We start from the raw sequence: 18291 nt of genomic DNA, 5'->3' as shown, positions 1-18291 counted from the left end.
ATTCATGTACAAAAAAATGTTTGTGCAATGCAAACAAAAACCATGATGCACACCAAAAAAATAGATCCAGCTATTAAACTACTTTAATAGGTCAAAGCTTTGATAGCTTCAGTGACAGGCTGAGAAACATTTTTATCCTAGTTTTCTTAGTGGTGTCAGCATCAACAACTGAGATTTAGGCCTTCCTTGTGCCAAATTATGACCTGTGATTGACACAGCGAGGTTTCAGCTGCAGGCCTGTGAGAGTGTGCCAAATAGGCAGTGATATCTCCTTGGAGTTAAATGGCAGTGAGGGCTAAGATTATTGCTAGAGGCTTCACACAGCTGTTGGGATTGTGCCACAGCTTCATGATAAGTTTTTCTAATTTAACCTTTATCTCAACTCTTAGGAGACTTTTCCCTTGTCTTTTGGTTGCAGATGTCACTAGAAACAATGGCAACCATCTACACCTTGGAAATTTTAATGGAATAATCTCTGCTAAAGAAAGATTCTAAACGCCACACTGGAATGCATTTTGGTGCTCTCCACACTCATTAACTTCAGCTATATGTGTAACTTATAAGTTGAATAAATTTTCCATAGTCACTCTGAAAAAAAGACTTGCTTGTCCGCAAGTTCATCTTCAAACAGAAAACAGAAAAACAAACTCTGTCTAAAGTAAATTAATTCACATAAAACATCAGAGAAAGTGGCAAAAAAGAAACAAAAAGGAAATAGACATCGTATTGGAGACAATTAAAACAGAGGATAAAGAAACATAAATACCACTTGGGAAGGTTCCTTATTTTCTTTCTTCTCTGTAGCCAGGTCTTTACTTCAGGTGTTGATTCAGGAGTTGGTTTTGTATGATCGATGGTGTATATATCCTTGCCTTGTTTCCACAGCTGGTATCTGTCTGGTTGAAACTTCCTCACAAAGATGTCCATGGATATTGTCACCATGTCTCTCCTACAAGTGCACTGCAAGAGAAGACAGGAATTTATAAGTGACAAGTAATGGAATATGCTGCAGTTTGCAGTAAAGAAAGTCCAAAATAAAAATCCCACATGTGAAAACGAACTCTACTTTAACCAAAATTTTCCTTTTTCCCTCTTCCTCACTTCTTCAGGGGGAAAAGACCATTCAAGAGAAGATACTATCTGAATAAATGTGACACACTAGGATTCCACAAAGGTACTTATGGACATTTCATTGTTTGATTAACTCCTACAGGTTAAGACCAAAAAGAAACTACAGCATTTCTTTTTACTCTATCAGCTGTTCTTGACAGTTTTAAGCATAATACCATGTTGAATCCAGAGACTGCACATATCTTTAGTACCATCACAATTTTCTTTTTAAAAATAACTCATGTAGTATCCACCTGACCCAAAGGTCTTTACAGGCATATAGAGTCCTAGGTTCTAACTCTTCAAGACGAAATGCATACGAGTACCGTATCAAGTTACAGTTTTGCCCAGGTTTTCTACAAAGAGGAAGAAATAAGCAAGACCTTATCTTTAAGGTCTAGAAGAGTGTGTTACAAACACATAATCTGACCTCCTGTGCAATGCAGACCCCAAAATCTCATGCAGCACTTTCCTCATCAACTTTGCTCTAGTCCCTGTTTCTATTCCTCCAAAGAATTTTGCATTGTTTTTCTTTAGAAATTATGCATATGAGTGGAATATTTTAGACTTATTGAATAAATTCTTAATGATGATCATTAAAATGCAGAGGAGTCTTCGCTTGGAATACTGTAGATGCTGAGACGATTTTCAGACTAAAGCTACTGTACCTAATGCTCCAAAATACTTAATATTAGGACACTGCAATAAGTAAATCAATATGCCTACAGAACATAAACTATTGTGGTGGGTTAGCCTTGGCTGGCTGCCAGGTGCCCACCAACCTGCTCTCTCATTCCACCTCCTCAGCAAAACAGGGGAGAAAATAAGATGAAAAAGCTCATGGGTTGAGATAAGGACAGGGAGATCACTGACCAAATACCATCACAGACTCAACTGGAGGAAATTAAATTAATTTATTGCCAATTAGTAACAGATTAGGATGGTGAGAAATAAGAACAAAACTAAAAAACAGCTTCCCTCACCTCCCTTTTTCCCAGGCTCAACTTCACTCCTGACATTGGTGTCTGCAGGGCTGTTTCTCTCACATTTTCCTCACTCCTCTCTCTTACAGCTGCCCCACAGTGTTTTTTAACCTTTCTTAAATATGCTGTCACAGAGGTGCCAGCAGAGTCATGACTGGCTCAGCTTTGGGCAGTGGTGGGTTTGTTTTGCAGCCAGCCAGACCTAGCTCTGCCCGACATGTGGGCAGCTCCTGATCCCTTCTAACTGAAGCCACTGCTGCAGCCCCCCTACTCTACCAAAACCTTGCCACATAAACCCAGTACAATTATTCCAATTAAAAGCAAATCGACTGGCTAAAACATATAGTCTCAAATGGAGAAACTTCTAAAGAACTTAGTGTTATAGCTAAATGACTCTGTTAAAGGGCAAAACTGAGTATCTTCTTTTAGGTAAACAGAGATATATTAAAAAACTGGTAAATGCATGGCCTGGCTTTCTCGTTTGCTTACAGCTAGCTTTATCGCCCCTTTTAAACAAGGAGGGTGTTTAAATCACAGAGACATTGAAACACACAAGGGACTTAACGCAACTTTTCTACTAGCTAGCTTTCTGTGTACTGGATGGAAATTTCTTTATCTGCTATTTCCACCTATCATTTCCAGTCCACCTTTCTTCCTCTTCAAATCATAAGGTATATAATCGAAAGAAGGTATCCAAGATGTATTAAAAATGCTTGCTTTCCCTTCAATATGTCAGCATCAATCTGCTATATATTCACAACACTGCCCTCTACTGGGAGATGGAATGGAAAGAACAAAAAAAAAAATCAACATAGAAATTGTAATTTTATGCAGCTGTCATTAATGACAGTTTTTACCCAAAATATGATTAGACCTTTCCTTTTTTAAACAATGTTTCTACAAATACATATACACACATTCTGTAAAAGATTTAAACTTATTTGAAATAATAATATAATAATAATAATATGTATAATAAGAATAATAATGATATGTAGTAATAACTGGTCTGAGGTACTTAATGCCTTCGTTGCCTCAGTCTTTTATAGCCAGATTAGTTATCCCCAGGGTATTCAGCCCCCTGAGCTGGAAGACAGGGACAGAGAGCAGAATGAAGCCCCCATAATCCAGGGGGAAGCAATTAATCACCTGCTACGCCACCTGGACACTCACAAGTCTATGAGACCCGGTGGGATCCATCTGAGAGTCCTGAAGGAGTTGGCAGAGGAGATTGCCAAGCCACTTTCCATCACCTATCAGCATCCTGGTTAACAGGGTAGGTCCCAGATGACCTCCATCTAAGTTTGCAGATGACACCAAACTGGGTGGGATTGTCGATCTGCTGGAGGGTAGGATGGCCCTGCAGAGGGACCTGGACAGGCTGGACCGACGGGCCCAAGGCCAGCTGTATGAGGTTCAACAAGGCCAAGTGCCGGGTCCTGCACTTGGGTCACAACAACCCCATGCAACGCTACAGCCTTGGGGAAGAGTGGCTGGAAACCTGCCTGGCTGGAAAGGACATAGGGGTGTTGGTTGACAGCCGGCTGAACATGAGCCAGCAGTGCGCACAGGGGGCCAAGAAGGCCAACAGCATACTGGCCTGTATCAGCAATAGTGTGGCCAGCAGGAGCAGGGAGGTGATTGTCCCCCTGTACTTGGTGCTGGTGAGGCCGCACCTGGAATACTGTGTCCAGTTTTGGGCCCCTCAACACAAGAAAGACATTGAGGTGCTGGAGCGTGTCCAGAGAAGGGCAACAAAGCTGGTGAAGGGTCTGGAGCACAGGTCTTATGAGGAGTGGCTGAGGGAACTGGGGTTGTTTAGTCTGGAGAAGAGGAGTCTGAGGGGAGACCTTATTGCTCTCTACAACTGCCTGAAAGGAGGTTGTAGTGAGGTGGGTGTTGGTCTCTTCTTCCAGGTAGCTAGTGATAGGATGAGAGGAAATGGCTTCAAGCTGCATCAGAGGAGATTTAGATTGGATATTAGGAAAAAATTCTTCACAGAAAGGGTAGTCAAGCATGGGAAACAGGCTCCCCAGAGAGTCACCATCCCTGGAAGTGTTCAAAAAACGGGTAGATGTGGCACTCTGGGACATGGTTTAGTCTAGTCTACCCTTGATTGGTTTAGTGTGGACTTGGTATTGTAGGTTAATGGTTGTACTGGATGATCTTAAAGGTCTTTTCCAACCTAAACGATTTCATGATTCTATTCTATGATTCTATTCTATGACTGACTTGCAGCTGACAATTATATGGCCTCCTGCTCCCAAGACAAGAAAGTGACTGAAAGATTCTCTCTAAAGCAAAACTAAATGTCATTCTGTTGAAGAAGCCTCTAGGGACAGATGCAAAAGGGACATGCCACTGTCTACTAAAATACTCACAGTGATACTTTCATGGATCACAATAATTTTGGAAGCATCTTTTAATATTTTTAAAGAAAACGCAAAATCAAAGTTGTTGGATCACCATGTAATATACAGCTGATATTGCCATAGTAAATATCACAACCTTTGAGCTGGAAAGAATTATTTTCTATATGCAGTAGAACTAGTCTGATACACATTCATCAGTCAAAGATTAGTATGACAATCAGAATACTTAAGGGAAGAGAACTCTCACAATTCTTTGATATTAACACCATCAATGTCACCGTTACTATTATTTATCCTAGCATAAAGATACAGCTTGGAGGTAAGCAATTCAAGTAACATTTATTAGTAGCTGCAAACCTTTATACCTACGAATCAGACAAAAAATGTTTCAGCAACTTTAACTAACTGGTATAACTAAATGTGAGATATATTTGTAACATGATGTGCTGGTTTTGGCTGGGATAGAGCTAATTTTCTTCATAGTAGCTAGTATGAGGCTATGTTTTGGATTATGCTGAAAACAGTGTTGATAACACAGGGACTTTTAGTTATTGCTGAGCAGTGTTTACACACAGCCAAGGCCTTTTCTTCTCACACCACCCGCCCCCAGTGAGGAGGCTAGCGGTGCACAACAAGCTGGGAGGGGACACAGCTGGGACAGCTCACCCCAACTGACCAAAGGGATATTCCATACCATATGACATCAAGCTCAGCATATAAAGCTGGTGGAAGTAGAAGGAAGGTGGGGGAGACATCCAGAGAGGTGCATTTTGTCTTCTCACATAACCATTATGCATGATGGAGCCCTGCTTTCCTGGAGATGGCTGAACACCTGCCTGACGATGGGAAGTAGTCAATGAATTCTTTGTTTGGTTTTGTTTGTGTGCATGGCTTTTCCTTTACTTATTAAACTGTCTTTATCTCAACCCACAAGTTTTCTGACTTTTACTCTTCTGATTCTCTCCCCCATCCCACCAGGCGGGAGTGGGCAAGTGGTTGTGTGGGGCTTAATTGCCGGCTGGGTTTAAACCACAAAATACGACAAAATTACCTAGGAGAGACATACTCGGCCAAAAGAATGTTTTCAAATACTTGCTATTTGTGAATGGAAAAAAGAATAATTATTTTGTACTAAAAAAAAAAAAAAGAAGTTAAATTATTCCCAATTTGGACTTTGATTCAGGAAAATTTGAAGGAATACAACATGCTTCCAGACATACGCATATTAGTTAGACACATACTTAAGCACATTTAAAAAGAGGGGCATTTTTCTCCTAATTGCTCTCACTGAGGTAATCATAGAATTCATGTTTTGATCAGCAGCATATTCACCCACTAACATCTATACTAGTCCCTAAGAACAGCTCTTGAAAAAAAATTTTATATCATTAAGAATCAAGTACATGTCTTAAGGGCCTTTCTAATACTCCATCATTAATATTAAACTCTTTCATCAAACAGTATCACTGGATTTTTAAAATTAACATAAAAATATTCACCCTGTAGAGAGTATCATATTTTGCTGCAACAGAAAGTAAATAGACAATTTGTTTTATTATTTGACTAGTAGAAGGGGAGTAGTATTTCTTAGTACCACACTTCTAAGCACAGAAATGCATATCCACAGTCAAGCCTTTGTAATTTGCATTTTTCTCTTTTTGTTTAGTGAAATATACCTGATGATGTACGTTCTAAGATGTGGAATTATGTCTTTATCCACAAAAATATCTTCTCAAACTAAACATGAATTGTTATACTATAGTGTTACAATATTTAACACATTACAATATTTAACACATTAAGATGAAAATATCTGGAGGATTTTGGACATTTTGCACTCAGTATTGGATTTTGTTAATTAAAACATGATTTTCACTGTATCTGAAATCTACTTTAGTTAAAATTCTTCCAAAGTATTAATTTGAAGAATAGTAGTACTTCATTAGGCTAAATTTTTGTCCTTCCTTTACGTAACAATTTCAGAAAAAAAGATGCACCTAATTCACACTGCAGCTGCACAGTGTAGGTAAACTCTTTTTCTACACACCTGTGGAACAGCACGTGTGAGAATAACTATCACAAGAAACCATGAAAAGTTCTCTTCTTTGTAAAGAGAGAATGGATTTTTACAAAACATATAACAAACCAACAAATTAGCAGAATAAGGCAACTATTAGGCTGGTAACCTTCTTTATATGCTGTATAATTCCCAATCCACAAAGCATACTCTAAAAATGATCTAATCAAGCTACTTTTCACTGATATACCTTCCTAACTGCTTATAATGATTAAAGCTTTCTTTGTGGTACAGTGGCAATGATGTATTTAATGGACAGAGATATTTTAAATAATTTAGATTCTTCTTACCTGCTTAACTTCAACTGTACTTAATAGACTACTTCATCCACTATATTCCACTCTTCCTGCAATACTTTAAATGAATCACGTTCAAACAATGTAAAAAATGCATTTTGATAAACAACATTTTAAAGGTGCTGCAACTGGAACTGCTTCATGTGAACTACCTGTAGAAGAAGTGCTTGATAGGTACTCTTTGTTAGGAGGACAGGATTTAATAAATCCTGGTAACAATAACTGTTCTTTGCTATGGAATCAGGCAGTGGTATATTTTCACATTGACCTTCTGGCAACTTGTAGGCAGTGTTGCAGAAACCTTTGATATCAGTTAGCCATCTGTGAAAGCTTCAATAAAGCAAGCCTTCTGTTGGTAAATCACAGAGTACACTCACTTCTACCTGACACATCCAGTCGCACACAACAAAAATACAAATTCAAAACACCACTCTTTTTTAAAGTTCTTTTTATACACATTCCACAATGTTTTAGGTAAATAATAGAACAAAATATTTCTAATAAATTCATTATTTGTATTCATATATGCATAAGCAAATAGTCTGCAATATTTTTAAAATAGTCCAATATATAAATAGTGCATTACAAAATATCTGGGTTTTTTCTTGATTCCTATTTCCAATTTATTTTACACTCACGCATAATTCCTACACACAAAAAGACTCAATTTGTATTATGTAGAACTGATTCCATCAGCATCAGATGCCATTGCAAAAATGTGGCTGTTTTCCTCCAATTCCTTTGAAACCTGGGCAACAGAAACAGTGTGACAGGACACAGCTGAAAGAACCCCATCTTTTCTTAAATGTTCCACCTCTCAGCCCTTCTTTCTCTTTATCTTATCTGCCTGTTACACCTTTTTGATTATACTTTCTTCATTTATGTGACCCAGAAACCACTGAACTGAGTTAGGCATGCAGATGAGAAAACTGATGAAATTCAAAATGGAAGCTAGGCATCAGTCTATGATCCAAGGTACTTGCTGGAGACAGGTAAAGATGAGGACAGAAACGTATTTCTATGCACAGCCAGAGGAGAGAAGGGGCTTTACATAAGTTTGGTAATTTTACAGGTCGTCTTGAACTCTAAATTGAAGTTGTCATCCAGAGTAATAGATTAATGCACAGGAGAGCATTCTCACTTACCAGATTTTGACACCTATTCATCCAGTAATTTTAAGGGCAGGGGAGGAGGGGAAGGCCAGGATTGTTGCAATACATGTTGCCACATCTGATGCAGTGTGAACTACCATTGCCAACAGAGCTCAACCCTTTTGAGTGCAAATAAAACATTTGAAAGGATATCTCTGCGAGACAACTGTTTAAGGTTTGCTGCTGGTTTGGGGGTTGTTTGGTGGTTTGGGGGGCTGGTTTGCTTGTGGGTTTTTTTTTTTTTTTTTAACGTATCTTGAAAATAATTCCTTGAGTTTCCACAACTTTACTACCCTTGTGTTTCCTATTATTATAAAACTTTTACTGGTACCCTTCCTGGCACTACTCTTAGCCCTTGAAAGATTTAATCACTAGCTATTAACTTTTTTCTCTTCATTCCGATTTTAATCTATATTTCTAGCCCAAATTCTTCTCCTCTTTCACTCACATTCAGTTCTCCATCCATCCCTGATGCCAATACACAGAACCTCTTTGCCTGGAGTCTTTACCTCTCTGCTGCGTGTCAACTGCCCTCGCTCCATCCTTCTCTTAGCTTTGCATAGTTTCCTTTCTTAGTATTTTTGGACTGCATTTCCTCAGATCCAGAAAAGGAAGGCTTCTGTCCCTTAACTTAAACTGTCTTTTAATTCCTGTATTTTAAAATGGAAGGATTCTGACCCTGTGAAGTTATACTTTATTGTAAAGAAATTAATCTCCACCTGCAGCAGACCAGAATTAACCAGTCTAAAATATCTCCTGAAGTAAGAAAACAAACACTCCGTGCTATAATGTGTGTATATATCTCTCTCATAAACAGTAACTTGTAGTTACCTAATATGAGCCCATTACCATGTCATTCCTCATCTTGATTACACAAATTCCACAATCACTATCACAGATTTACTTACAGAAAGTTTACCACTATCAAGCATAAAAAAGGAATTCACAAATGACCCAAGCACAACAATTCTGAACAATTACATATATCCTTAGCTCATTAATTACAGCAAAGGGATAGTTGTAACATATTGTAGGTAAGAAGTCAGTGTAACAGGAAACTTAGTAAGGAAATGTTCCTTCTCTATTCCCAATAAACTCAAAAGAAAATCGATAGGTTATCAATTTGAAAATTGTATTCCTACATACCAGCTGGAAAAAAACTCAAATTAGAACTCCAGATATTGCAGATCAAGGGGTGTTCTGGGAAGACAGACACAGATGTACACCTACTATGAGTAGACAGGCTGAGGAATAAGAACTTTTTCTGTCATTTTGAAGCATTGTTTACTGGCTAAAATAAACTGTTACCTCCACTGGATTACTGAAGACCATTTTCTGGCACAATTAATATATCTGTGTATCACTACTAATGTTGCTAGTTAGTCCAGCAAGTCAAATTACTGTCAGGACTTTCAAAAGTCTTTTTTAAATTCAGGCTCAGATTTAACAATAATTGAAGATGCATGGTAATATAACCAGATAAGTATAGACAACTTTTTTTCCACAACAATTCAAATTTTACAGAGCTCCAAACCTAGCTGTCACTATTAAAAATTATGGTTGCATTTATATGTGATAATGCTCACAGACAGATCATCTTGAAAACTTATTATTAAGACTTATCTAAAGCCTTACAACTGTTGAGCATTCTTCAATGTTGCTTCTGAAGCACAGCACAGCAAATGCAATAGTGACTGGCCCTTACATTAACAAAATGATAAATTATTTTTTAAAGTTCATAAAATAATTTTTTCTAAACATTTTGAAGATGTTCTAAAATGTCATGACACATTTTTCTCAGGTTTCACCTTTTAGCATAGAGAACATTATATTAAGGGATGTTAAAACCAGCAAATTAATGTTATCAATGGTAAATCACAGTACATAATGACTTCTGCCTGGGGGAAGGAGAAGCAAGCAATGAAATTCCCATCAGAAGGAAAAGCTATGGTCAAGTCTCATGTGAAGCATGTAAAGCACCATCATATTCATTAAGATTCTCTAAGGCATGATAAATTCTTGCAAAAGCTTGGCTCAGTTTTTCAAGACTTAGATGTCCAAAATTCATCACTCATGTACATCTTGTAGCTTCTGTAAATGTTGAGTCAAACAGCAGGCTGAATCAACCACTGTTCTGTTTATATATCAATAACCTCACTGCTCTAATTGTTAAGTGTTATTCTTAACTGACAATTCAGAGGATAAGAACTACAAAAATTAACACCTAACAGATTTATTCTAGATTGTCAATTTACTGAATCATTTTTTGGCCAATATAACTCTTAAATTGAGTTTAGGTTTCCCAAAGACACTTAATTTGTACTCTTGCTCAGCAAAGCAGAACAATATTTAGAAAACCTATATACCTTCCAAAAGATAAAAAATCTGTAGTTCTATACACCTTCATTCCAGGAATTTCAGAATGCTTTGCAAATATTAATGTTTCTTCCCAATAAGCCACAGTCAGAACTGGGACTAGAATATATTTGATTTTCAGTTCCCTGCTCCAGGTGTTAGACCTTATTTCTAAATTGAACAGGAGAGAATGATTTTCCCAGTTCTTAAAATAACTTTTTTTTCAAGGCTGCCCTACTATTCCAGTCCTACTACAGAGAGGAAAAAAAAAAAAAAAAGAGGGCACAAAAATATTAGTGAAAAAAATAATTATATGGTCCTACCATGTATTTTAAAAGGTAATAAAACCCCAGAAATTTCAAATAATCTGCAGCTATTTCTTAGTTACCCTTTAACAAAAGATGGAACGGAAAGAAACTATAGTTATGCAATGTTCTACCACTATTTAAATCCAAACTAAGCAATGGAGCATTGTGATATTAAAAAAATTTAAAAAACACACAAAAGCAAAGCTAAAACAAAAAACCACACCTCCAACTCATTAAAAAAAAAAAAAAGCAATCCTGTCAGAGACAATGCAAAGAACAAGCACCCAATTAGAAGAAAGTTCAAAAGGAAGATTTTCTGTCACTGTTAAGTAAACCATGTAGCTGACAACAGTGTTGTGTTGATACATTGAGAAGAGAGGCTTTGTGACACAGGTTGTCCAGGTTTGGGAAGGTAGGAGAGGATAAGAAAGTAGGAGAAAATGTCAGTAAGACAGAAATGGCAGAATCCTCTACAGCTTTTTCCACTGATAAATAGAAGCTGTATGGAAAACGCATCAAAAGTTTTCCTGTTCAGACACTGGCACACTTGCTATAAGCCGTCTTGCAGGCCTATGAACCAAACCCCTGAAATGTTCTTACCAGCATACTGAAGTGGCAAGTTGAGCACAAAAACAGTAACAACACGAAAAGAATGAAATCTACTCACAACCCAACTCTTATGGTTAGTATCTTGGAACACTGGGCTCAACTATTAAAATTACTCAAATATATAACTTGCAAAAATATGAATCAAAAGAGTGGAACCAGACCATTACGTATTTCACCTGCTGCAAAGAGGAAAGAGTATCTGAACCAAAGGAAAATTCATTGCATGAAGTATGCATTCAAAATAGGGTGAAACTACCTCTAGACATTTTTGGAAGAAATGGAATATGTTTCTGTTGACTAAAGCTCTCATACGAAAAAACAGACTCACTGATGCAAAGTAAAGTCCCTTCTAGCAAGCACTGGGTTATCAACAAATGCATCATTGTCACTGAAGATCCTAGAGAAACATCTGCCAATAGTCATGGAAAATTGAACCCACTCCTAGAATATATGAGTTTCCAGCTAACAAATATGATAGACAAACAGAAAGGCTCAGTGTAAACAGAGATTGTATTCAATTTAAACTCCTAATGAAAAAAAATGACAGACCATTCAAAGCAATGAAATTTCCTTCCACTCAAGTGAAGAAAGAAATGAAGGAACAATGATGTTGACAATGCAGGGCTTTCTGGCTTATGGTTTCTAAAAGAATGATAATCAAATGAAGGACTTGACAGAAGATGATGACCAGCATTCCTCTTACCTCAGATAATTTACCATGCCCTAGAGTTGGGAAAATAAACATTACTTCACTATTCACTGAAGTGGTTATATTGCTGCAGTGATCACGGTTCCTATGCTGACAACTATGTAAGGCCGGAACTTTCCCGAAAAAGATCTAACAATTCCATTCTAGTGGTAGTCAAGCTTTTCAGGGAACAGTAAAAACAAAACACCCTAACTCTGCAGCTATATCAGATAAATCTATTTAATTTGTTTCTATGTTCATCAGCCCATAAAGGGAATGAGAGTTAGAGCAAACTAAATATCACCAAGTGTTACAATACGTAAGAATGAATATGAAGCTGGTATACAGAGCTCAGTGTGGAGCATGCAGGCTCGTTATTAGATAAGAAATTGAAAACCATTTACTAAGGTACCAGAATTACTTGCCATGTGTTTGGTTCAATACATTTTATTAAACCAGGACTGCTCTCAATCCATGAGCTCTTTGTCTTACAAAAGCCTGGTGTAGCTACTATCTCCAAGTAGTAGTATTACTTGGAATAAAAGCATTGACTTGCCATTAGCCTATTCAGAAGTAGGCTAGATGATCAAATTATTGATCCAAGAAACATCTGGTAGCATCAAAGACTGCACAGACAACAAAAAATACACACATGTGAAAGAACAATTTTTCTAATTTTATTCTGAGATTCACTTTGTGATGCATTAGATATGGCTGTGTTTTGGTGCCCAGGAAATACAGAATGAAAAAAGTTTGGTATTGCAGAGCATTATTACCATATAATACTGGACACTAAAAGAACTTCAGAACCAAAACCTGTACAACTGTGTAAAAGAACAGACAGCCCCATACATCCATGGTCTTTCTCCCACACTCATACATCCACACAAAATCCTCCAGCCATCCTCTGAAGCTGGAAAGGTAGCACTACCAGAGATCTCTGTGGCTGCAAAGCATAGAAGTATCACTACTTTCTTGGCTAGGTGACTGCATTATTAACCTGTTTATATTAACTTATATAATACACCACCTCCTTGGCATTAGGAGGTTGTGAAGAAGTGTGTTCAAAACAGTTTTGTCTCCATCAGTAAGTAGTCATGGATGATTCTTGACATGCCAAGTGTGCTTAAACCAAAACCTCTTCACTATGCTTTAGTATTTTTAAATCTGCATACAATTAAAGATGTGTGCCAACTGGCAAACTTTTTAAAACACTTTTCTAATACGGGTAGGGCAAAAGGCTGTAAAAGTGAAGACAGAAGGCTTACAAACTTCTCTAGCAAGGGTTATGACGCAGTAAGAGGAACTTGCCAAACCTGTTACCAAATGCTGATCATCTGTAGCAAGTAGATTCAAAAGGCATCACACTGTTATGATAACTTTGCTCTTATCAAACAGTAAGCTTAGTTTATTTTTTTTCCTTTTCCTTTTTTTATTAAATAGAACACAATAAAGAATATGTGTCATTTTATCATTATTCATTTTGGGTGGCTGTAGAAGATAAAAGAATCATTTAAGATCTATATGCCTTCTTTCAATAATTACTTTCTAAAGTAATCAGAATTGCCATCAGCCAATTGTTCCTCATGTTTTGACAGAAGATCAGGATTCTGCTTGTGAGAGTGACAATATGATGTGCTGCTTATTGAATTTTTCTGCAAAATGAATAGGAGATATTTTCCCACAACACTGCAGGGAGATAAAGAATTTCTGTACTCATAAAGTCTAATAAAACTAATGAAGCTTCTATAGGCAAAACAAAAATATGGCTAGCTTCCTGTGGATTGGGCCCAAAATTTAGGATAAATAGTTCATTAAGAGTAGCTGTTTGATGCTTTCAAGACAATCAGGTAATCAGATTTACCTTTGCATAATCAGCTCATCTAGGATATTAAATATGAGTATTTTTAACTAAGGACTTTGGGTAGAAATAATAACCTAAATACTGCATTTCTGATGCTGTCATATCCTTAAGAATATTCGGTTTAATCAGATAGACACGAGACTTTATGCATGGGCTTCACATTACTGTGGTTCTCGCTTACAAACCATAAAATGTATTCTTTTACTGATCGTTAGTCCATTTTAAAAAATACATTTATTCCACCTGAAATACATAAAACTGCTGTTGAAATTTAAAGGCTTTAACTTCATAGAAGTATCTTGTTTGCATTTCCCTCTGCGAAGCCTTCACAGGACGTTGGTATCTAGCAGAGAGAGAATTGATAAGACTGAACAAATGGTCCTGTATGATATCTCAGTTGCTTTTTAATCTGTGAAAAGTCTATTAATCAGACAGAACATGTCCAAAGAGTAAAAAAGATTTCTGCATCAACCCTGTATTAACTTCCAACAGTTCCATACATTTCTATGAGATGTTCTATCCTCACTTGCAGCTAGCCTGAAATCTATCATAAAAAAAGCCGGTATCAGTTCCATAGGCTGGCAGGCAGTGAAGACCAATCTAAGATAATTCAACCTCATTACAGCCAACTGTATTTCTGGTTTAAAAAAACCCCTTCTGTATGTTTTACACAACGACACCAAAAAAAAGCTATAAATATAGATATGTAAAAGGCAATCACTATATGCAGTTATTTATGCCTTGAAACATGTCTTCCTATTGTGATCTATTAACTGTCAAGAAGCAAACCTACATAAATATGTTCTACATTCATAAATATGTTCTTCAGGGAAAAAAAGAAAAAAAACATGAACAGCAGTAGCTTTGCATTAAGAAATGCAAAAGCCGTTTTTCCTGGCTGTTTGGCACAGTAAATTGAAGTGGGAAAACCAGGTTTAAAAGAACACAAAAAAAGATCAATATGAAATAGTATTGACTATTCTAATTCTACATTAAATACATTTTATATAGATTCAGTATTGCAAAACTGAAATATTGTGATCAACTCAAGACCTACTCTGCCCTTAAACCCTTGCAATAAAAAAGTTTTCTCTCTGTGTAACCAAGATAGTCAAACCACTTTATCAGAGAGAACTACCTTAATATAGTACCAAAATTAAAACAGAAGAATCAGAATTTGTTACTCATTTTCATCATTTTTAATAGGTCTTTTCCTTGCTTGCTGCATATCTAAAAAGCTACCAATATTTCAATTAAAGAAAACAATAGTTTATATTCTATAATACTTCTAATTAAGAATTCCAACTCTATGAACAGAATTTAATTGAATTTCAATGGAGTGTCCAAATTTCTGGGTATTTCCATTCCATTTTGATGAACTGATGACGGAGGTGAAATCCTCAGTTGCAAAGCCTAAAATAGAAGACCTACCATCTTAATGTTCAGTTTTGTGCATTCAAAAATAAAGCAGTGCTTCCTTGCATGACCTTCCATGCAGACCTTCATGAGTTTAGGTAATAAAACTCTTATGTTCTCATTTGCAAGAGCTTTCTCTCTAAGTTCAGGTCTGGCATTCCTACATGAAAATACTTCATATTGCCCTCAAAGAATCATCACTCTCATTTGATTCAGGAAAAAGCTGTAATTATGTTATTGTGTTAACATGTTTTTTCCCTAAAAGTAAGGATTGATGTTAAATTACATATCTTGATGGCAGGACTAACAGGAGAAGAAATTAAACTATACAGAGAACAGACCAGAATACATAAACATCTTCAGTAAAGGATGCGAATGACCACAGAATTTTTATTTTTCTCCTAATGTTTTTTCCTTATTCCCTATTAAACATATGTAAGTGCTTTAAGTCCAAATTCTACAAGACAGTACTTATAAGTTTTGTGTTCGGCATGGGTCTCTGAATACTTAATAGGGTTATTTTTTATTTATATTGCATGTGATAAGACCAAATTAGATCATTAAATTTTAACATTCCATGGAGGAATGATAATGGCTTTCTGATGATGTCAGAATAGTTAGTATAAAACTTTTGCGTTTACTTTTCCAGTGTGATCAGCATCTTATTTTATTGTGCAGATGTCACTCTACCAAATCATTATCAGATTGTTCCATCTTTAAGTAGATAATTCTATGCCATATGTTTGTGTAGGAATTAAAATTCTTGCACTGGAACATACCATATTGCACTCTCACTGAAATACAGTTAAAGAATTAATGTTTAATAGACACATGCAGTGAACACTAAACCTGCCGCTGGGAAGGACGTGACACAAAGAGGGGAACATTACTTGATGTTCTTTTCAACAGTAACCAACCCTATTGGAAAAGAACTAGTAATTTAAACTCAAGACTTGTACAATCACGAAATCACAACAGGGAAGATAGAGGGACTGTGAATTATATTCTTTAATAAGTTGCCTCTAAGCTTATCTATCTTCTGAGAAAATGCAAAGTTTCTTCAGCTTCTGTTGACTTGCAGAATCAGAAGCTTTGTGAAGATAGGTAGCTTAAGGGGAAAGGAAAACTGGATTCAAGAGAGACAAAAACAGAGGAAAATTTAAGTTAAAAGAAATTATAAATAAAGATTGCAACCTGGGTCAGAAACATTGCGGTTTTTATCCAAATTCATCACAAGCATATGTGAAATGTTTGTGTTACAGGAAAAAACAGTAGCAAGATGACCTTTCTAAAATGAGATGCACATTTTCTTAAAATAATTTTTCTGTGAAACATTTATTCATCAAATACCACATCTTCTACCCTGTATACTCTAAAAAGGCAAAATGACCACTTCCAACTTCTTCACTATTGCATTCAAACAAATACAGAAGGAACTGCTTTGGATTTACTGTATATTATGTCTTCTTTTCCAAGGATAACATTCTTAAGGAAGACGTCAACTGCAGGAAACAGAACTGCTAAAAAGCTCTACCAAAAGTTCACATTCTTCACATACTATCAAGTGGAATGAAATAAACCACCTAACAAAAGGCCTGCAATTACCACAGAAAATTCCGCAACTAACCTCTTTTGCTAGGTACCTACCAAATGACGTCTGGATCATGAGGATTATTTCATTCTAATATTCAATTCTTTCAGGTTGATTATAGAGGAAATTGGAAAAATAAAGAAAAAAGATACCAAGCAGTATACTGTCAGTACTGAAAGCCATCTATTTAAAGACACACTAGTTACTTTTCCTAATTTTTAAGGACAGCTTTTGAGCAGGTTGAGATTTTATTACTGCTCCATTTCTGGGGAACATAACAAGCAGTATTCCAGTTTAAAGGAAATAAATCCAAGCAGTTCCAATGACAAAATGAAAGCAGAGTCAAGATGGCTATTTCTATTGCACAAGAAGCAAAAGGTACTTTTTTTGCCCTTTCTTGTCCTCCTGCTCTGGAACTCAGCATTCATCTCTGGAAAAAATAAGCCTAATTTATTTCAGTCATATGCTTTTGAACTTCTAGTTAATGTTGACAGAATTACACCTATGCCACATGTCTTTTTCCCCACCCGACCTAACAGGTTTCCGGCTCTAATATTAAGAACAGAAAAAGCATTTTGTTATGTCTTCCTAAACTATTTTTACAGGACCCCAATCTGGAACTTCACTTCCACCAGGTATAAAAATTTCATTTTGATAGTAGCCTAAATATACTCATAGGTTGCCTGTATGATTTGTTCATATTTGTACTGGGGTGAACACTTTCATACTTGCAAGGATAATGCTTCTAAACCCACCAGGTCAACAAAAGAACCGGAGGATTTGGTTACCCGCAGCTCAAGTACAGTTTGGTGTCCTGGACCCATCCAACAGACATAAAAATTATGCCTATAGGGAGAAAACCAGAAAGCTAAAATGCAGTTATACATAAAATTGCAGCTTGTTTCTCAATCCCACTTCTGTGCCTGTGCTACCTATTCAGCTGTGCTCTGGTCGATAAACCAAGTTTTTTAATTTGCTTTCAAATGAGAATCCTCCCTTTTCAACAACTTTTTGAATTAACATTTCTTGAACACAAGTGATCAGAATTGTAGAGTCTTTCAAATAAGTTTTACTAAGGCCTTCTACAGTGGCAGTGATATGAAAGTATCACTAGTACAAAAACAACAACAAAAAGTTGTTACTGACACTATCCATGATTGCATTGCTTTTCTTCAATAACATTCTGTAGGGTTCTCACAGTTACCAGCTAATCAGACCCAAGGTCTTGGTGGTACTTCATCATTTCTAAGTGATTATGTCCCAGCTGCCAGCAGCCATTCCTGTTACTTATAGCCTGGAGGATCGTATTTTTAAACCACTAAACAAGCAAATGAAATTGAAGTATTTGACACTCTGGTGGCTAGCATACATCCACCAGAAACTGTGCCATGGCACTCTCATATTTTTGCAACAATACCACTTAGGACTAAAAGACATTCTTCTCCACATTTGAGAAGATACACACACCAGG

At 36.6% G+C, this 18291-nt stretch overlaps 1 protein-coding gene across 2 annotated transcripts in view; it reads right to left on the bottom strand.

Moving 5' to 3' along the window:
* KDM4C (lysine demethylase 4C) overlaps positions 1-18291 on the bottom strand; it is a 297099-nt gene that overhangs the window by 136747 nt on the left and 142061 nt on the right. For both annotated transcript variants that reach the window (XM_075726866.1, XM_075726867.1), the window contains exon 9: positions 767-960. In XM_075726866.1, the coding sequence (XP_075582981.1) occupies positions 767-960 (194 nt within the window). The remainder of the gene's footprint in view (positions 1-766; positions 961-18291) is intronic.

Source organism: Pelecanus crispus, chromosome Z (assembly GCF_030463565.1).
Source record: "Pelecanus crispus isolate bPelCri1 chromosome Z, bPelCri1.pri, whole genome shotgun sequence".
In the NCBI taxonomy this organism is placed as follows: Eukaryota; Metazoa; Chordata; class Aves; order Pelecaniformes; family Pelecanidae; genus Pelecanus; species Pelecanus crispus.
Note: the sequence above shows the minus strand (reverse complement) of the source record. Positions and strands in the feature narration are given on the sequence as shown.